A 21,871-nucleotide genomic window follows, 5' to 3' on the forward strand; every position below is an offset into this window, starting at 1 on the left:
AAACAGCGAAAATTGACGAGGGAGAACACGTCTCTGGCAGTGGGAGCTGTGCTCTGTGCAAACACCACTGCTGCCGAGGGAAGTGCTCAACGCTGCACGACACCGAGCAGCGAGTCCAGTTTCTAAATTTAGGATCAGCTCACGTCCAACACCCGAGATCATTAACTCGGGGCTGTGCTCTCAGCCTCTGCCACTGATCTGTGGTGTTTGTCCTGTATTTTTCAGCACAATGACTCAGAAAACCACTGTGCTGTGCCTGTTGGTTTTCTTGCAGCAAACATTTCTGCACAGGAATCGGCTGCTTCTCCTGGGTCCAAATACCTCTTCACACACATGATCTGCCTCAAACTTAGGCAATTCCTCACTGAGGAATTTTTAAAAATCTCAGTGAATTGCCATGTTTTCTTCATATGAGGCAGAAAATCAAGAAGAGAGAAACACTTCCCTAATACACTGTGTGTTTAGTATGTATGTGTGTGACATACACATATCCACATATTCAATTCCACAGCAGCAATGATTTGGTTCCATATTTGCAGCCAAGGAAAGCTAGCCACAGCTAGTGGGTAAAACCCAGGTCAGTCAGACTTAACTGACACAGAGGAGGAACAAAATTATTGCTTTTGTTTAAAGTCAAAGATCCCATGTTACAGGTGTTGCAAAAAACCTGTATTGGATGGATGAGTTACTTTTTCAAGTAATAGTGAGATCTTTGTCAAGTAACAGAAAGATCCTTTTCTCAGAAGTTCTACACACAACAGTAGAATGCTTGAAGAGCTTGAAAATTCCAGGTGATGCACCAGAAACCAGAGTTCAGCCATTTGAAGCACACAGGCATCGGCAGGAAAGCAGAAAGAACTACATGGACAAGGAATACTGTCAGAGAAGTAATCTGGATGATATCACAACTAAATTTTATCCCAAGAAACTCCTGTGTGCTTCCTCAAATAGCCGGGAGCTATGTCGTGAAGGACACAGCCTGGCTGGCTGCACCAGTCTGGTGGTCACCTGGCAGAACTTGTAGCACATTTGCTAACTTATCTTAGCAAATGGAAAGAATTAAAAGGAAAACCAGTGTTGGTTTCAACATTCAGGACTCAGAAGAGTTTGTTTTTGCAGCTAGATGTTCCCCTCCTCACCTTTTCCCAAGAATCACATTCATATCGCAGGCATAGTTCAGGCACTTTTATAAAATGTTCATCTGGAATAAAAAGTGTGCAAAAATTATTTCTGCATAATTTAAAAGTAGCATTTCAGTCCCATTAGAGGTTGATAGGTCCCACCACATGATTATGGTTGCTATCTCTAATGATTTAACTGCTGCCATGAGACATTTGGAGGCTACTGTATAGCTGTAGTTAAGGTTTCTTCATAAACAAAAATATTTTCCTACCTATTAAAAAGAAAAAAAAATATACTAAATGCTTTATACAGACAGAATCTGCTACTATGGAAATAAATAACATGGAGTGGAAAAACAGTGTCTTAGCTCCGGGGTAAGCTAAGCTGTGGAATGTCACATTCCCATTTTCTGGAGACTAGCTGCTGCTTGGCAGGAGGATCTCCAGGTCTTTGCCATTTGACACGACAGTGTTGTTAGAGCAGCTGCTCGCCACGTCCGTGGGGGCACCCAGGGAGGAGGCCTGGGAAGAGGTTTTGGTTAGAGGAGCAGGGGCAGCAGGTGACTGAGCGAGGCCGGGCTTCTTTGGAGGAATGGGTGGAGGGTTCCCTCTTTCTGCTCTAGGAATGGTTGGTGACTTAATTCCAGGAGACAACGGGCTTAGCGGGCTGGAAACCTTGACAGGGCTTGGGCAGTGCCCAGAGTCGGTTTTGGGGCTGACAGCGTTTGCCAGGTTTCGGTAGTCCGTGCCAAAAGGGGAGCTGTTAGGGGAGACAGGCTTGATGGGGCCCTGCTGGCTGGTGAATCTGGACAGCACCTGAGTGACTGTGTTGCGGGCCAGCTGCTTGGCAGCAGAGTTGTCTGCCAGGGTGGGGGACAGATCCCGGGAGGGTGGGCTCTGCAGGCCGCCTGCCTGGTGCTCCTGCTCCGCCTGGGACTGGAACTTGTGCCGAGCTGCATGGAAACGCTGGTTGATGCCCACCTGGTAGGAGGACTGGTAGCCAGGGCTGCTGGCCGAGGCTCCCACCAAGCGTTTAGTCAGCACTGGTGAGGAGCAGGGAGAAGGGGTCAGAGAGGAGGCAGCCGTGCTGCTGGGAGACAGGGACACCCCAGCAGAAGGCAGCTGGGACATTAGATGCACCGGTGACTCTATTCTTACAGGAGAACTTCCATTCTCCACTGCACTTTCTGAGGCTGCAGCAGATTTCTCCCTGTGCACTTGGCTCTCTGCAGCATTTGTCTCCCCACCCATCTGCACGTCTGTGTCACAATGCCCATTGGATTTTGCATAGGAATGAGCAGGTGTAGAGGGGCTGGCAAACACGGCGTGAACAGCTTTGCTGGTGCTGGCAGGGTTTGCCCGTTCTGCCTGCAGACTCTCGGTCTGGCAGGACACAGACTTCATTGGGGGACTGTCAGTTGTGACGCCCCTGGATGTCACCGAGGGGCTGGGATGCACAGGCTTGCAGGGACTGTGCTCCTGGCAAGAAGCCTCCAGCTCTTTCAGGGCTTTCTTCAGACATTCCACCTCTTCTTTGAGTGCTTTTGTACGGTTTTCTTCTCTGTTCAGCTTAGCTTTCAGCTGTTCTCTTTCAATGTCAAACTCTGAGAGCTGCTTTTCTACTTGTGCTTCCATCTGCAAACCCCGCTTCCTCTTGGCTGCCAGCTCCTCTTCCAGTTTACTCACCTTACTCTTCTCCTTTTCCAATTTCAAGCTCAGTTCTGCTGTCTTCTGGCCCTCTTCTGCTGCTTTGGCAGTGGCTTTCTTGCACTCCACAACAAGCATGGAAGACAGTTGCTTGTGGCGTGCCCTTTCCTCCTCCAACTGGCTCGACAGCTTCTTCTGCTCTTTCTCAAACTTTTTCACTTGGGACTTTTCAAACTCCACCTAAAAGTTTAGAACAAAAGAGATTTTAAGGGTACCATAAAACCTCCTTAAAGTAAATGTAGGGCAACACCCCAAAAGGGAACAGGTTTACTGTGTATCTCAGAGAAATTATACAGTAAAAAATGAAAATGGCTAAGAAAGAGGTTATTGCACCAGAAATCAGCAAAATAGTCTGGGACAACTCAGCTTGCACACAGTAACAATTATCACTTACTAGTAGTTTTATCCTGTATGAAATTCAATTGGCCTTTAGTGAGACACACACCCAGTCTGCCATGCACTGACTGAACAAGCAAAGCTCCCTTCCACCTCATTTACCACTTTGTCAGTTGGCCTTTTAAAGGCATTTAGGCTTTAAAATGCTGATGTGCTATGTATGCTTAACAAAGGCTATAGCGCTTGAGTAACAGAAAACAGTGGCTTAAATATTTATTAGCATCTCTGAACAACACCCCCAGGAGATCCTCCATGACTTATTCTGAATTTTGAGTACTGTAGGGACCTATCAATTGTAAATGCTATCCTGTTCTTCAGATCTCCTCGGATTTCAGGCTGAAGTAAGATTTCAAAGCATTTGATTGCCTGTTAATACCTTTTAGCACTGCTCAGTTACCAAAACACACAGAGCAATGTAAGGCTGTTTTTCATAGCAGGATGGTAAAAGCCAGGAGTGCCTTACAGAGGGAGGTTCCTGCTACTCTCCCACCACAGCCCTGCCCAGCTGCCCGCCCAGGGTTGCTGTGGCTGGTACCTGCTGGGTGAGCCGCTCCCGCTCCTTCTCCAGCATGTAGGTGACATCGTCCCCCTCGGCCGTGTCCTGGGCGTGCCGCTGCCTCTCCTCCTCCAGGTCCAGGATCACCTGCCCAACAAACAGCAGCCACTCAATGCCAGGTCAGTGCCTCTGCACAGGTCCAGAATGGCACGGGAGAGCCACCACAGCAGCTTCAGACAGCCGAGCTCAACTCAAAGCACGGAAAAGCAGCTTTGGACAAGTCCAATCCATGTTACCACCTGGTCAAACTGAGTCCGTTTGTGAAAGACGTTAGGGAAACCTCACGCTGGGTCTATGTTCATTTTATTATTAAATATCTAAATTGCCCACTTTTCCTCCCAGACTGTGCAATATCCTTGGGAGGCTCATGTGATGAATGGTGTCCTCATTCCAGAACGGCTGGGGCTGGAAGGGATCTCTGGAGGTCACCCAGCCCAACCCCCTTGCCAAGGCCTTGCCCTGGAGCAGACTGCACAGATCAGTCCAGGAGGGTTCCGAATATTGGCAGGGAAGGAGAATCCACAACCCCTCCACAGCCTGTTCCAGTGTTCTGTCACCCTCAAAGTAGCTCAGTTTTTCCTCACACTCAGCTGGAAATTCCTGTATTTCAGTTTGTGCCTCTTGTCCCTCGAAACTCAGAATTTCCTGGCAGGACCAGCAATGCAAGGCCCAGCAGGAGCAGAGGTGCTGCATGCAGGAGACACAGGGCTCTAACAGCAGGACAGTCCCTGCTGTGGCTCCAGCAGCAATTCCCACTCAGGCTTCTCCCAGTGCCTTACAGGGATTCGAGGACTCCAGTGTAAAGTTTATTTTAAAGAACATTAATTTGTTCTTCCACTTAAGAGCAAGATGAGCTCTTGAAGTGAAACTGCTTCCCATAAGGGCCCAGTGAAGGAGCTCCTTCAGCTTTAACACTGAATTACATGAATAATTGAAATGCTATTAACAAAAAAGCCAGAATACAAACTTCTCAAGAGGCTCTGCTTATCTCATCACCAAAAATAAGCTCTCCCAACACATGCTCACCATGAATTTAGCAGCTTCTCAGTCTTCCTGAAATTCAAGCTTCCAAATAATGCTTAAATATCATCAAATACACAGGAAGCTTTCACAGACGTAGACAGGATGAGGAAAAGGTGAAAAATATCTGATTTTAGTGTATGACTTAGTTGGATATTTGGCTGAAAAGTGAAGCACAGCCTTATTCTTACTTCTAGTGACATCAGTTTTTGCGGTGGTATGGTCTGACACATGACCAAGCACTTTATTGGTGTCAATATATAATAAATGTATGTCTGAAGAATAATAGGTGCTTCATTAAAGAGGCCAAATGGCAAGAAAAATACTTTTGGTCACTCCATACTTCCTTAGGGAAGCACAAGGAGGTGCCTTCCCCAGGCAGCAGCTTTCCAATAACCACAGACAACAAGTCCCAGGCAGAGCAGTGATAGGTCTGCTGAGAATTCCATCTTCCAGAAACCCTTTCTTGAATTTTGGGGAGCATTACACCTCCCAGCTGTAAGCTAGGTCCTTTTTGGTGTGTCCTAACAAAAGCATCTTGTATATATTTCAGATTCTGGAATTGCAACTAATTAGCTCACCAGATGCATCCTCTGGAGCGAGACGTTTAAACAAAGTTGCAAAGTCCTTTCAGTTACCAAGCCTCAGGGAACTTAAGTGCTTTTGATGAAGTAACTTGTTATTATCTTTAACTTGTTACTAAAATGCAACTATGACTTCTGGACAGCTTCATTGTGGCAAAACCTACCTTTCTGTGCCTGCTTTCCGCAGCAGCTAGTTGGGATAACATTCTTTCCTGCATATTCTTGCAATGTTTCATCACCACTTTCAGAATAGATAAAGGATTGGAGCATACTGGTTGCTTTTCACCACGATTCCCCTCTTTCAGTGTCTCAAAATCTCTCTGCAAAGCCATCAGTGGATCACTGATGTTGTATTTCCCATAGCGTTCCTCAATGAATGTGTCCCTGTGCTGGGCCTGCAACACAAAAACAAATTTGCATTTTAATATACTTAAACTAGCTAAAGAAACAGGGCTTTGTAGTTAATACTCCTTTTCTCCAGTTTTCAATTTAAAAAGAATTTAACACAGTCTGATTCATACCCTGTTATCTGCTAGAAATAAAGGAAATAAAGACAAATCTTGCTTAAAAACACAGCATCTCCACAATATATTCAGTCTACAAACATCCTCATACCACAGCTACCTGCCAGAGCCGTGACTTACATTCCACAGCTGTGTGAAAGGAAAGCAGGTAAGTACCAACTCTTGCTCAACAAAAGATGTAATCATTTATTGTGCATCAGTGAAAGAAGCAGTTGTGTGGTTTCCTTGACTATGTCACCATCAAAGAATTCCATGTTGAGCAATTAAAGAGTTTCATTCTCACAAGACCCATAAATCTGTGAATTGTTAATAAAATCTTTAATGTTCTCATCCAGACTAAACAGAGTTTAGTTTCTCAAGCAGCAAGACAGGAATGATGAGGTTTCCTTTGGTGCTTGTAAGAATTAAGACAACTCACACGTACTAGGCTCTACATTTACAGTGCTTAATGGCTGGACTCGATGAGCTCAGAGGTCTCTTCCAACCCCAATTATTCCATGAATCAGCCATTCCATCTGGAAATCTGTTTGTTAGGATACCCATAGGCTTATCCTATTCAATGATGACTGTAAAGGTCTAAAAACAAAACAAAATCTCATAGACAGATATGAAAGTATTATCTGTGTGCTCACCACCATGATAAGAAATCAAATATTTATGCAACAGAAGATACAGAAAACCAGATGCAGATTCAAAAGAGCCCTCAGAGGCATCTTGGCTCAAAGAAATATAATCACTGATTTCCAGTGAAATGGTTCTGGGCTGAATTCTGAGCATTTGTGAAAACCTGTGACAGTGTTCCATTCCCCTGCGTGTCACTGACAGCATCACCCCATGCCCAGCAGAGCTGATGCACCTGCCAAGAAATAACACCTGAATATGAGAAATAACACCTCAATATGAGACTTCAGCTTGGTTCCTCTGGTCACCAGTCCTGTAAGGACTGCTTACCATGGCAGTTCACACCTTCTCTTTTCTACATAAATGACTTTTCTGGTCTGCACTGGCATGTCCTCGGTGAGGCCAAGAGAAGGAAGGGGTTTTCCCTCTGCTCGAGACACCTGCAGCACTGAAATGCAGGAGTGAGCTCCAGGACTTTTATCAAAGTGTGTTTAACTTAGAACAGACTTTAGCATGTGTGACCTACAGAAGGGCTCTGACCCTAAATGCCCTTTTCCTGCCACAGCACACACATTTTTCCTTGAGCAACTGCTCCAAACCTGTCGGAACCCAGAATGTCCCTTGGACACTCTTGGATGTTCCGGGCCCAGGTCAGAAGCATCTGAGACCCTGGAATGCAGCCGCAGACCCCAGTGTCTTTGAACCTGACCCGTGGAACAATTTACCAACCTTGCAGGAAGAACAAGAAATCACAAAAGTTTAGATATTATAGTAGAAGTAGTCACAAAGTGAGAGGAAGAGTTTTTGAGTGCTGTACAGGTGGGGTTTAGGCCTTGTACAGAGGGGTCTGAGTTTTGTACATGGGGGTCAGAAGTTCTAAGATGCAGGGACTTGGGTGTGCCCTGTCCTCTTTCCTTCTTTTTCCTAACCTCCATGTTCTTGGTGATGTTGGCACTCACAGGTTGGTTTAGAGTAGAAAGTCACTGTTCAATACAGGTGATGGGCATTGGGGAAAAACTATAAACATTTAACACGTAATGTATGATATAAAAGAGGGCACCAGCCCCCTGGCAGTCAGTGTGTGCCTTTGTCTGACTGCTGAACAGACCACAGCAGCTCAGGGAGAAATCTTTTAGATAACACACAATAAACTACCTTGAGACCAGACCACTGAAGACTACTGAGTCTTTCTTTGGAGACACGGGTTGGAGGAGAGACTTTTCCACCTTTCCGGGCCACCCCAACCAGGGGGTGAGGCCCGACGACAAGACCCGACACAAACCAACGCTGTGTGCACCTTCCCAGCTGTGCTTCACCCTTCTGCTCCCAGCTGGGCAGAGCACAGACAGCAGATCACCCTTTCCAAGCCAAGCACAGCAGCTCTGGAGCTGGTGGAGGGCCCTGACCACGAGTCCCACAGCAGCCCAACTCTGCTGATGCTGGGAATGGCGTTCAGCTGAACAAAGCTCCCTGCTCTGAATGCAGAGCCAGCCCGTGCCAGCCTCGCCGAGCACTTCCCAGAAACCCTGTCAGGGAACAGGCATGGCAAACTGTCGCCCATTTCTTACTGCACAAGGACATCATTTAGACAGGAAAGATGGGCCTGACTCCAATGAAAAGACAGCTCAGAAGCCAGTACTTCTTGGAAGGGCTCTTTTGTGATGTCCCAGTATCAAAACCACAAATGATTCCCTTGTGCACACAAGAGCAGGAGTCACAGAATTGTGGAACATCCCCACACAACAGCTGGTAGAGCTACACTGGAACAGTGAGAGTTAAATAATAAAACTTGGCTTTCCTCAAGAGCTGGTGAGATTTGCTGGTCCCACCTGCATTCTGAAATACAGCCATGTGATTAACATGAAATAAACTACAAAAAATGATTTTTGCTCTTAAAAGGTAAAGTGTTTGCATTACCTTGACAAGAGGCATAAAAAACCCAACCCAAAATACCTTCTCCATGACCAAATTAGAGACATCCTTCCTGTGATTCCAGTTTGGAGCTGGATTTTAACCCTGCAGTAAACAAACACAGAAGAACAGCTCACACTCAGAGATACCCCTCCCTCTCTATCAGCAATATCCGTCAGGAACCGTGGATACCTTTGATCAGAGCTTCAGATATTGTTCTAACTTTACACAATAATAAAAAGGAGAGGAAGGAAAAGATCAGCCCTGGAAATGGGAGAGCAGCCCTGGATAATGGGGTTTAATGAATCACAGGAAAAACTACAGGTTTGGCTTTTTTTTAGGAACAGGGAATCTTCTGTTTTTCTGAAGTGTTTATAAAAATGACTCAATGAAAGCTCCACATAAGTGTGGAGGGAATTTCTAAGTGACTCAAGCATTCATAAGTCTGTAAATATGAACTCCATCCAGCTGGCCTTACTGCTTTGACAGATGAGCTTAATCCCAACTCATCCCAGTGCTGGCCATTCTACCCAGAAACATGGGAGAGACTCTTCAGAAGAGCACAGCGCTTCAACTGTGTAAACAAACCTTGCCTTTACTGCTGGGCAGCTTCTACCAAATAAGAGCTCCAAAAACTGAGATTAAGGTGATCTTTGCAGCACTGAAGGTGCAACAAAAGCCATGTTTTCCTCTGCTCCTCACAGCACTGGGCTCTGAACTCTGAATAAACCACCCACTCTGAATTCAGTGGGGTGGTTTGTTTCCTGTTTGGGAAAGAACAAGAAGTTCTTCCTTGCTACTTTGAGCAATTAAGTATTTTCCTGAACTAGCATGACAAACAGATGAGACTATCATAACATTAAGAGCTTTCTCAAGTCCAGCTATTCTTCTTCAGTAGCCAGCAGAGCATAAACATTTAATTAAAGCTGTCTAGACTGGAGAAAGTTTTAACCAGGTCATCCTACACCGAGCACACCATGTTTGCAAAAACAAACCCAGTGCTTTGGCCACTGCGCACTTGGAGATGCAAACAGGGATTGTCCAGCCTGTGACACCTCTGTGCTACAGAGCAGCCACCTGGGCCACCTGAATGACTGAGGCAGCTCTTGGAAAATGAAGTCACAGTGCCATAATCTCCAGAGGCTGTTTTATACAGGTGTGGAAATGTCACAGAGAATGACTTCTGCCATGGCTTGTGCTCCTCCCTGAGACAGCTCTGCAGCTCAGCTTCTCTGTCACTGGAGGTCACGTCCAAACATCTTCAACACTTCTGATTTTGTCCTGTCTGAACTGGATTCTACCTTAAATACAGTTGTTGTTCAGCTTTCAGTACAGAAGGAACTTGATGGTAGAGGAACACTCTATTAGTGAGCTCAAAGTGAAAACAAAAAAATCAACCTAGATCTCAGATCCCAGCACAGAAAACACAAATCCACAGAAAGTCAAGGTTAAGTGAAAAGGAAATAAGGCTACAAAATGCAGTGTTAATTAAGGACTGGAAAATTTCATCTGAACACCAGAGATGACATACATACCTCCAACATCAGCAATGGTGCTTTGAAAGAAGATGCAATTGTGTGCAATTACATCTTTAATTTAGTACCTCCACCTCTATCATCTCAAACATGCAGAACTGTGAATTTCCCAAAAAAGTACTGGAATTCCAGACACAACTAAATGGATTATTCAGCAATTTTCAAGACTATTAAATTGACCTCTCTCAACAGGAAAAGAAGATAACATATAAGCCCGGGGTGCTTTTAAAAAAAAGAAGGAACTACACATGTGAACTACCCTTAAAAATAAACTTCCAGAAGACTGGAAAAATTAGGCATAAGCAGAGGGGGTTCCATGTGAAACTGGCTGGCTTTGAGCTCAAGTTTGGGTAATGGACCACTGCTAGTCTGTCTGGGAAGAGATAATTCTGATTTTATGGGGCAGAAGCAACATCTAACCCAACTGAAAAGATGTTTCCTGTGCAGGCAGGCAAAGCAAAGGCTTTGTTTTGCTAGGAAAAAGCTACTGTTTCCTCTTGTTTCTAGGCTGTTTTGGGATGAATGTTTCCCATAAGCAATTTCTGTATTTTTTAAAATAAAATATTTCTTTCTACTGAAACCTTGTTTATGTGACAGAATATTCTCTCTCTCTTCAGTAATCTTTACAACTTGTTTTACTGGAACATCAAACAGGGAATTTCCAGGACCTGTTTCAAGTGTTTTTTGGACATCAAGTAGAACATTTCTCCTCCCTGTAATTTCAGAGTTCAGGTTTTAACCCTTGGTACAAAACAAACACACTCTTAATTAACTCTAGCTACTGAGTTTGCAGTTCTCCAGTAATAATTTGCACAGAAGTTCCTCCTTCATGTAGCAGAGAGTGGAAGAAGCTTTAAATAGCTCCTTACTGCCTTGAACTTCCTTATTAGCTTCTCTCCCCAGAGACAGAAGTTGGGAATAAAGACAGGCTGAGGTCACAGCAAGGCCTGAGAGAGAAGGGAAATGGGGGTGGGGACCACTTGCTTTGCCCAAAAATAAATGTCAAAATGCTGGAGTGGGATTTGCAGTGTTGCTCCAGCTCTGCAGCAATGCCAGGCACAGGGCCACCACGGAAACTGTTCAAATGCAGCATCTGTCTTAACTGCCATCATTACATCAAGTGAGCAGACCTGATAAACGAGAGCTACCCACTCCTGCCCAAGTAAGACCTGTTATCAGCTTTGGAAAACAGAAGCAGCTTCCTCAGGAAATGTCAAGCAGCAGAAGTGCAGCTTCCTTTCCTGGGAAGCTCTGGGGCAAGGCTGGCTGTGCCTGGCCCCAGCAGCCCGGGGCGGTGCTGCAGGGGCTGCAGCGTGCTCACCCCAAACCCAGGGAACCCAGCAGCAGCCGGCAGCTGCATCCCAGAGCAGGAGCCCTTCCAGCAGGGAAGGCACCCCCACACCTCTCTGCTCCTGCTCAGCACACACCTGCCACTCTGAAGGTGGGGAGAGTCACTTCTCGAAAGGTACTGGCAAACCGTGCTGCTTCAAGCAAGAAATAAACAAAAAAATTCCCCAAGCTTGCAAGAAAAGCTGCAAGGAATGCCTGCATTCCAGCAGGACAGCACCCACGGGAACACTGCTCCACGGAAGCTGCTTTCTAGGTGATGCATAAGCCCAATTTGCCCCATCTGTGAAAGATTTAACAGCAGGAAGGTTTTGTATTACTGAACTTTTCTTTTTATTTAAACAAGAAGTAGACTTAAGTTTCTGAAACTGCACTGTAAACCTAATTTCTAAATCCACTAACAAACAACACCTAGTTTTGCATTAATATTGCTTTATGGTGAATCCCTGCACTCAGAAGCAGAGAGATGAATACCAGCTCCCAGTCATTAACACAAAATAGCTTCTATTCCAGCGTAAATTGCCTGAGGCCTTATTAACATAAAAGAATAAGCCAGAAAGCTGTTTCCTGTTTTCTAAAAGTAAACAGAACTGCAGTTCTAATGTATGGAAAACAGGGGGGAGGGAACAGAGCGCTCTAACACAGCGATAGAGATCCATTTAAAGATTGAATTGTTTCCAGTCGTGGCGTGCTATTTCAGAAGGCAAACCTGTGGTTCATGCAACCCTGCCTACACAGCAGTAAGGACTGAGAGTCTAACTCTCAGGATTATGCAACTCTCTGACAGCATCTGGGATTCTGGATGATATAAACACAATTATAACTACAGGAAAAGGAGCACAATAAGAAGTCAGGCTTAAAATCTGTTCCAAGGAGAACATTGAAATTTATGTAGTGGACAGGAAGCTACTTTCAGGCAAAAAAAAAAAGTAGGTTTTTTTTGGATTTTTTTGGGGGTTTTTTTTAAGAGGTTTTAAAACAGAGGAAGCAAACTGAAGCACTGGGAAAGAATATTTTGAATACAGTCAGTTTGTCAGACAGCAAGGAAGAAAGGGTCAAGATCTGGGGAGAAAGGGTGAAAAGAGGGAGAAAAAAGGAGTGAGTTCAACAAGCAGTGTCTGGAACGCCTGGCTCAGCAGCTCAATTCTGACACAGAGAGAAATGGGGCCAGTGCCAGCCAACAAGTGCCTGATAGCACGAGGGAGAGGAAAACTATTTTAAGCTTTGTCATCTGCACGCACGGATCTCTCTGCTAAATGCCAGATGCAAAATGTTTGTCTCTAAGCGTGCAGGAATATCAATTATTGCAGACTGTACTACAATCAGATGACATGTTTACAAATTAAGGTACTCTTCCTCTGCAAGTGCCTGTCCTCTTCTGTAATGTACCAAAGGATTTGACTCAAACAACCAGAGCTCAGAATCACTTAAATCTGAAGCAGAAGTAAAATTAGCCCATGAAGGAAAATGTGTTTTTGTTACTATGAGGGAAGCAAACAGGCAGATAAAATTCTGATTTCCAACCACTGGCATCTACGTGTTTAACATAACTGCTGGAGAAAAATCACTGCTGTGGTTTAGGATTATGCAATCCCCTAAGAAAGTTCAGAGGACTGAACACCACCTGCTCCAACATATACCCACATTTAACACAAAACTATTTCTCTTCCAAAGAAATGCAGCTGCCGAGGCAGGACACCCTGTCCGTAACACTCAGGGAACTGAGAGAGCTGTGAGACCATGTCAGACAGTTCCTCTGTGTGTGGAACAACCAGCTTCCCCCAGCCCGGCGTCCCAGCTCCTCTCCTGGAACTTCCAACTCAATTTGTCCAATTTACACACGTCAAACTGAATGCTCTCAAGAGTGCAAATCTTTAACTCAGTCTTAGAAGCTGTTTTTTCTTCAGGGCAGCACACTTACGCATCAAAACGTGAGTAAACACATTAGCAAGGTTTCCTTTAATTAGTCACACACAAAGTCTTTCGGCCAGTGAGGCACGGTAAAGCTGTTACCACAGTTACTATCAGCAAACAATGACAAAAACAGTGTAAGGCCAGTATTTCTCTAGCTGTATATTCCAAATAAATGGACAAAGCAGAGCTGGAAGGTCTCTGCTGCTGAACCTTTGCCCAGCCACCAGGTCAGGCAGTGACACGACTTTTCCTTCCAATGGAAAGGGCTGCAGCACCACTGAGGACAAGCTCTGGAGCCGAGGAGCACACAGCTGGACACCGACTACATCCCACGGTGCTGCAGGCACAGGCCACGTGCCAGGCGTGGCAGCTTTCCCCTGAGATCACTCTCTGAGGGCTCAGCAAGAGCCAGCTTGGATTTGAAGCTCTCATTGCCCTTTCCCACCAGCTCCAGCTGTCCTCACAGTCCCGAGATGAAACACTACAGCATATCCCTGGCAGAGGAAGGGGAAAATAGCCATAACCTTTGATTAGATCAGTATTTTATACTCCATAATTATCAAGCATAGGTTACAATTTCGTTTAATTTCTTCTCAGTTATGAGTGCTTGACCAATTATGTCAAAGGGCATTCTTACTGTATTAATCTCCTCACACAAGAGGGAACTGCAGGTTAAATTTCAACAGGAAAGATAATTGCTATACACTACTGGAAGGTAGGCAATAAAAAGCCTCTGGAATGGAGCTGCTACGTTTCTTCCCATCAGTCTCTCTGCGTTCCACTGTACACATTTCACACTGAAATACTGAAGGGAGGCTTGTTTTGGTAACACATTCTGACCACACACAGTGAAAAAATGGATCTCGGGACAGAGCAGAAACTTGCAAGTGTGTATCAAAACAGCAAACAAACCTTCCACCTGATCAATAGTTTTGAGAGGGTAACAATATTCCTCCAAAATAAAAAGATTATCTAAATGCAAAAGCAACTAACAACAAACATAAGCATCCCAACTGTTCTGGAGAAGGATATGCCTCCACTCCCCTAAAAGATGTTTGGAATCAAGCTGGAGAAGCTTTTGCTGGAAAAGCAAGTCCCTGCAGCTCTCAGGTCTGTAAGCTGCCATTCCTCTTTTGAAATAGCTGCAAGTTTTATACGTTATGAGCAGTGACAGGTCAACTTGAAAAAGCCTTCAAGATTCAACCCTGACACAACTAATTCCTTCCAAAATTGACCCCTGCCATCATTTATACCACTGTTTTTTTCACTTTGCTGAGTGCCAACCAGGCATCCTTCAAAGAGCAGCAGAATTACACATGTACAAAGTACTTTGTAAAATACTTTCCAGGCTCAGTATCAACACAGCGATCTGTGCAGAGGCCCACGCTCCCTGATCCAGGCCAGCAGCAGCACAGAGCTCACACCGCAGCAGCCAGTTTTCCTGCACCTGCAAGAAGAGGCTCCAGCACCACCCCTGCCTTGTCCCACCACGTGCTCCCACAGCACCACGACCTCAGCTGCACTGACACGGATTGAAACTCCTGCCTTTTGGGAGCAGTTTTAGCTGGCATCTGTCGGCCTCACTGGAAGGCTACACTAATGCTCGTGCCAGCAAAGGGAAGGAATAAGGAGCTGAGCACTCAGGGCTGCTGCTCTCAGCAGTGCCAGCTTATGCTGGCTTAGTCAACACAAAGCCACGGATGCTTTTTACTTAGTGTGACGTTATTGTCACTAAAAGACTAATCTGTGATCCCTCTTGGAGAGAAGAGTTCCTGCTTTAAGCAGCCCTCCTTGATAAGGGAGAGAAAAACCTAGAAATGGATTCTGGTAGACCTTTTACACAGCGGAAACACACGGTACTTTATCAGAAAGGATGAAAACACACACATAACACTGTATCTCAATACCACAACGCTTCTTACAGACAGCTTCCAACAATGAATTCCAAGTTACAAATTATCTACAGCATTTACTATGTAATCCTGCTGATACTAAAATGGGATTCTGAACCAGTAATGAATCTTTACCTCTGAACTTCACCTTGGATACAAGCTCTCTGCAGAACTTACAGTAATACTGTTGTCATGTTTGTTTCTTATCCTGATACACAAAACCTACCTTTAAAGCCTCTATGACAAGATCTCTTGCTTCTAATTCTCCCTCAAGAATGCTAAACAGCGTCAGTAGTTCTGGTTTGCTGAGTTTTTCCAGATTCATCCTGAAAACCTGAAAAATAATGAAACCTAGTTTAGTAGGCATTTCTTTGGACATTAAGATCAGTATTTGAAGCTATGACATATAATCTCCATTTAAGTTCAGCTTTCAGCTCTTTGGATTGCAAATTGCCCTGAGGGGGGATAATCTTCTCTCCAGCTTCCAATACCAGCTGCAGAAGATGCATTCGTCACCTCCTCCCAAGGGACAGCAACATATGCACACCCAGATGGCGATGGCAGAATGTGTGGGCTAGCAGGACAGGACAATATTCACCAAGAAGCAGCCAAAGTTAACAGGAGAGGGGAAAAACACGGATATTTAAAAGTCATACTGATTACACATCTGCCTCACGCAGCTGCAAACATCACTGAGGAGCTGTGATGAATGAAGGCCAACGTGGACCACCCGCAGGAGCTCAGCAGTGGTGGGAATGTTGCAGCGCTGGGATTCGCTTCCTGGGAATGCCATTATCCATGCTGATGGAGCAGGCCCAAGCCACTTCACAAAAATCAATGCCACAGAAAATACACACTTAATTACTATTCTTTCAAACCCTTTCAATATCAGCCTCATTTATGAAATACAGTTTTACTGCCTACATAAGAGATCCATCATCTGAACTGCACATAAAAAGGCTTCTTATTCCCTTGCATCTTTGCTGATACACTCAACACTGTCCTGTAATAAGCCTTTTTGTTACATTATTTTGTTAAAAATGGAAATAATTTCAGACCAAATCCTTGTCTCTGATGAAAACACACCTATTGATACAGTCTTGTGCTTTGCTCAACCATCAAATATACTTTTCTGAGTCCAAGTCATGTCCATCTTTCATCACACTTCGTGTCACGCAGAAAATGCTACAGCATGAAGAAGATACTCAGAGATATCAAACTCCAGTGGCAAGTGATAAAGGGTTAAATTAGCCCCTACTGGAGAGGTCTACCCAGCTAAAGTCTAGTTTCTCTGAAGTCACTGCTCTTTTACAACTGATTTGCATAACTGTGCCTTGGAGAGTTACACACAAAAGCAAGTTCTGTCTTGTTTGTGCCAGAGCAGGTTTCCAGTCGCTGGGAACAGAAAGTTCTGTAGTCTTCATACAGCAAGAGAAATCAGAAATCAACTCTGTGCCCCTCTGCTAAGCAGGGAAGTGTCTCATCACACTCACATTCCTGCCTCACACAGTGTTTTCCATGAAATTCCATAAAGCAGCAACGTTTCTTACAGGTTCTCCTGGCTCACCCTCCCGTTGGCATGGGCTGCTCAAGGAAACGCCAGTGAAGTGACCATGGCTGGCTGTTCCAAAACCAAACTGAACTGGACACCACAGATCTGCCAGCATTGCATTTCTGTTCCCTGCTGCAGATCCATTCACAGATTCAAGAGGAAAACCCATGAGTGGAACGTTTGGGAAATCTGTTCATACTTGTCACTGTGTCCAAAAACCCTGATCAAAACTTGACACAAAGGCACAATTTAGGAAACTCACTGTATTGACTAAAATCACATTTCTGTAGGCCAGGGCAGTGCTGGTCACTCTTCAGCACTGATCACTTCTGGTCAGTCAATGGACCTCGCCAGAGAGATGTCCAGGGTGGGAGCCTGACCATCTCCCTCAGCTCCGGACACGGCTGGAGGGCTCTGTTGCCATGGGGAGCCTGGCTAGATGAGACCATGTGGAAGGAGTGTGATTTACAACTTGGCCATCTTAGAAAAATGGAAAAGAGGGCAACAGAAGCAGCAAAGAAATGCTAAAACATAAAGAAGTAGCCACACAGAGTGAGAAAAGACATAGCCTGGTCCTAGTCTTTGATATTTACCATGTTTGTGTTGGTGCTTATGTCAAAGCTGCAGCATTTCCCTGGGCAGCCTTTACATGTGGAATATCCAAACATGTGCTTAGGAGATGCACGCCTTGATTTCAAAACCATCTCAGTCCTTGCTCAGCCTACATTCACAGGCTGTAAGACTGAATCAATACCAATGGGAAATGCCTTTTATTGCCCGACACTCTCCAAGTCACATTAGGGCATTATAAACCTGAACGAAAAAGGAGACTTCCTTGGAGATCTTAGAACAAAATGTACCACATATTTCTGTTACCCCAGGACAGTAAGCATTGGACATGGACTTCCAACATGACTGCATCCACGCTCTTCCTTTAAAAAGAGATGATGTGGAAATGCAGCTGCATCTCCCCAGGAGCGACCAAACAGCTCAGTCTTATAGCAAGGACAGCTACCAGCTGCAGTTTGGTATTTTAAAGCTATTAGTCAGGGCAGCAATCATTTCTACTCTATATTCTAACTACTCCCATTGTGACTTGTTCTTCCCAGTGCTATAGGAATAAGCCATGCTATTCTTACCATGCCTCTGTAGTCCTTAATGTGCTTAATAACATAAACAAGCCCTGTCCTGAAATATACAGGTAAAAATACTTAAGGGAAATAAAGAGCAGGAGCCAGTTTGCACAGTGATCATTTATCCAACAACAAGAGGTAACATTAAAGGCATGTAAGTGGTACAGCCTCAGCTTCCTCATGTGCAACCTGCTGCAAGAGAAGATCTCTACCTGCTTTGTTTGCATCAGCTCCTTCACACTGCTGAGGGAACAGACTGGGAGCAGATGCGACAAATCAAGTCACTGCTCTAAAAAAGCCCACCAAAATGTACCTGTATCCTCCAGTGATCTGCAGGGAACTTTCAGAGCACCCCAGGCAGATGTCTGTTATGCTGAATGGATCACAATCCCAAGCATTCCCTTTAAGGGCCACTCTGCACTTGGGAGCTGAAAATTCGGGGGACAAAAAAGCCCTATTCATTTGATGTTACTATTTTACAGAAACAAGAAGCATCTCTGGATCAGAGAGCTAATAAGCATGTATTTGAGCTCCTTTTCTCCTATCCAAATCTAAATCCAAATCCATTCCCAGTCCTCCTGGCTCCTGAGCTGACTTTTCCAAGGCTGCTTTCAAGCTACACATCCCTGTGCCTTCCCTCATCCCACTTTTTATCAAAAGATCACACCAACTCGATTAAATGACCCAGTTCTACCCCTTGCAAACAGTCTCATTCTACCAAAGGGATCTGGGCACCTCAGCTGGGGAGCCTGAGCCTCTATTTCCAAACCTTTAACCAAGAGACAGAGCTTCCCAGCATCAGAAACAAGATCCAGCAATTCCTAGGGCATGTTACCCCTTCACATCCAGGGAAATACACTGAGTGCACTCACACAGATCACAAACCACAAAGACCTTGTTGTTTAGTCTGATGATATAAATGTTTTCCCTGAGTCTGAGATACACCGCCATTTTTGGACAATAAACCAGAGTTTAGAGCATAAACCAAGATTATCACTTTCTGCTTGCCTGAAGGTGAGCTTCCTTTCAGCTATGGACCACTAGAGTCTCCGTGACAGACCCAGACCCACCCTCCAAGCGGATAAAACCTTTCTAAGAAAGTTATTTCCCAGTATTTCACTGAAAATAACCATCGAGAGCAGTTGAAGTGTCCGTACAAGCACGCCAGCCAACAGACGGGGAGTTATCTCTGGCATGTGCCACTTGAGGAACACACAGATAAGCTCGCAGCCCTGGCAGCTCCTCCACACCCTCAATCACGGCGGGACGCTCGTGAAACCACGCCAGGTTACACTGCACTGCTCTCACACGCAGGGGCACGAACCCACCGAAAGAATGTTGCCAGCACAGGAGAACCTCACCCACCGACCTCAGCAAGGGCTGGAGTCACGGGCAGGAACGCAAGGGGAGCTGAACACACAGCCCGAGGCATGGGGAGGGCAGCTGCAGGATCCTCTGCGAGCCCTTGGCTCAAAACTCTTCTACTTTTAAAAAAACATCATGAAGAACAAAGCTTGTTGCTCCTTCTTCCTCTGAAAGAGGGTATTTCCTAAACCTACACCAATGCAACAATGCCACAACGCTGATAATTCTGAATCAGCTTAATTTTCTTTCCTGTGCTCCTGAAGAGGAACTGATATTTTCCAGAAGCCAGCACGGGCAGTCGTGTAATCACATTAATGGGAGAACCTAATGACCAGTTTGAGAAGTCCTGACAGACAAGTTCCCAAAACTGCTTCTGCGTGTATCGGGTGGTGTTTGAGTCATTTCAATAATTAGATATGTTTATAGAAGGAAACAATGCTAACAGACTTAATACTTGTGTATCCACAATGCTACCTGGCATTGCATCACTACTGTGGAGGTATAGGTTAAAATGAGGAGTGTTTATATTTCCTTCACCTTTGTATCTTAGCCCTATAGGAAAAAGGGCATTGCCCACAAAAAACCATCCTCACCGCATTAGTTATTGAAGTAATACTGAGAAGGAAGAAAATGAGCACCATTTTGACATGGATTTGGTGCGGGTCCTTGAAGCCCCTGTGCAGCAACCGGAGCTCCTTGAGGGAGAACTGAAACCACCGCTGGCTGCTGCCCTTCAGCCCCGCGCCCGGGGAGCCTCGCCCCTCCTGCGCCCCGACCCCGGCCCGGGACGGGCGAGCACCGCGGGTCAGCCCGGGACACGGGCTGTCGCCAGCGGCACGGCCGGCGCTGCCCCGGCACGGTCCGGGACCGGCACCGGCACCGGCACCGGCCAGGGAGCGGCACCGGCCGGGACCCGACACCGGCCGGGACCCGACACCGGCCGGGGAGCGGCACCGGCCGGGGAGCGGCACCGGCCGGGACCCGACACCGGCCGGGGAGCGGCACCGGCCGGGGAGCGGCACCGGCCGGGACCCGACACCGGCCGGGGAGCGGCACCGGCCGGGACCGGCACCGGCCAGGGAGCGGCACCGGCCGGGACTCGACACCGGCCGGGACCCGACACCGGCTGGGGAGCGGCACCGGCCGGGACCCGACACCGGCCGGGGAGCGGCACCGGCTGGGGAGCGGCACCGGCTGGGGAGCAGCACCGGCTGGGGAGCGGCACCGGCCGGGACCCGGCACCGGCCGGGACCCGACACCGGCCGGGACCCGACACCGGCCGGGGAGCGGCACCGGCCGGGGAGCGGCACCGGCCGGGACCCGACACCGGCCGGGGAGCGGCACCGGCCGGGGAGCGGCACCGGCCGGGACCCGACACCGGCCGGGACCCGGCACCGGCCGGGGAACGAACGGGTGGCAGGGGCCGGGCTCGGTGGCTCCCGTGCTGCACTGGCCCGGTACAACCGCGGCGAACAAAGGGAAACGCCGCACCGGAGCCCGCGGCCGCAGGAAGGAAGGCGGGTGCGGGGAACAACAAGCGGCTCCATCGCCTCTCGGTCCCCCGGGCCCGGCTGGACCGGGCAGCGACGCCCACATCCCGGTAACGCCCCCCGGCCTCCGCGCCCCCCGGCACCGCCCCCCGATCTCCCCGTTCCCCCCGATACCTCCCCTTCCCCGCCGCCTGCGGCCGCCCTAGTCCCGACCGCAGCCGCCCCCGCCCGCAGCGGGGCTCGGCCCCGCCACCGCCCCTCTCAGCCCCGCGGGCCGCGCCGCCCCGCACCTGCCTCTGCCCACCCGCAGGGGCTGGACCGCGCCGGGACGGGCCGGAGCGCGCCGGGCCGGAGCGAGCCGAGAGCGGGACCCGCGCCCGCCCCACCGCACCGCACCGACCTGCCCGGCCCCGCGCCGCCGCCGCCGCCGCCGCCGCCGCTGCGCTCCCCATCGGCCGCCCCGCCTCGCCCCGCCCCGCCCGCTGACCGACGGCCCGCCCGCCAATCAGCGCCGCCGCCGCCGCGGCCGCGGGCCAATCCGCCGCTGTGAAGGCGGGGCGAGGGCGGGCACAGCCAATGAGGCGGCGCGGAGGGCGGGGCCGCGGGTGAAAATCCCTTTTGTTCGCGGCGGAGCGAGCGGGCGGCCGTGATTGGTGCGTCACTTCCGGCGGGGCGGGGCCGAGGCTCCGCCCAGGCCGCCGCCCGCCGCCCGCGGTTGTGTCCAGGGCCCGGCCCCGGGCGGCTCCGGTCCGCTCCCGGTGCGGGTGCCAGCGGCGGGAAGGGCTGTGCGAACCCGGGGCAGGGACGGGGGACACGGGCCGCGCTGGAGGAGGCTCGGGGCGGGTGAATGCCCGTGGTACCCTCAGTGCCCTCACAGCGGTTCCGAGCCCCGGCCCGCGCCATTGCGGGACAGTCCCTCTCCCTGACACCTCCAGGTCCTGCTGCCCTCATGGCACCTGGACTTGGCCTCACTCTGGACACTGATGGTCGGCCTAAAGGTGTCCATAATATCTCTGTTTCCTTTGTGCAGCAGCCCTCTAACAGCGCTGCTGTGCAGCGTGGCTCACCTGGGCAGTGCTCACCTGGGCAGCGGCTCACCTGGGCAGCGGCTCACCTGGGCAGTGCTCACCTGGGCAGAGACTCACCTGGGCAGCGGCTCACCTGTGCAGCGTGGCTCACCTGGGCAGCGTGGCTCACCTGGGC

At 48.1% G+C, this 21,871-nt stretch overlaps 1 protein-coding gene across 1 annotated transcript; it reads right to left on the reverse strand.

Moving 5' to 3' along the window:
- Window positions 1-379: 379 nt before the first annotated feature.
- On the reverse strand, window positions 380-21,108 carry CTTNBP2NL (CTTNBP2 N-terminal like). The gene is made up of 5 exons (XM_068173538.1): window positions 21,069-21,108; window positions 15,355-15,462; window positions 5,549-5,779; window positions 3,760-3,867; window positions 380-3,008 (listed from the first exon to the last, which is right to left on the reverse strand). Exons 2-5 carry the CDS (start codon window positions 15,451-15,453, stop codon window positions 1,539-1,541), a joined length of 1,908 nt encoding a protein of 635 aa, XP_068029639.1. The 5' UTR covers window positions 15,454-15,462; window positions 21,069-21,108; the 3' UTR covers window positions 380-1,538.
- Window positions 21,109-21,871: the final 763 nt, after the last annotated feature.

The sequence above is a fragment of the Anomalospiza imberbis genome, chromosome 26 (genome assembly GCF_031753505.1).
Source record: "Anomalospiza imberbis isolate Cuckoo-Finch-1a 21T00152 chromosome 26, ASM3175350v1, whole genome shotgun sequence".
Classification (NCBI taxonomy): domain Eukaryota; kingdom Metazoa; phylum Chordata; class Aves; order Passeriformes; family Viduidae; genus Anomalospiza; species Anomalospiza imberbis.

Coding starts and splice junctions, on each gene's coding strand:
- CTTNBP2NL (XM_068173538.1), bottom strand. CDS start 15,453: ATGAATCTGGAAAAACTCAGCAAACCAGAACTACTGACGCTGTTTAGC. Junction 3,868..5,548: donor CGGAAAGCAGGCACAGAAAG/GTAGGTTTTGCC, acceptor TTTGTTGGGCAG/GTGATCCTGGACCTGGAGGA. Junction 3,009..3,759: donor GGGAGCGGCTCACCCAGCAG/GTACCAGCCACA, acceptor CTAAACTTTTAG/GTGGAGTTTGAAAAGTCCCA.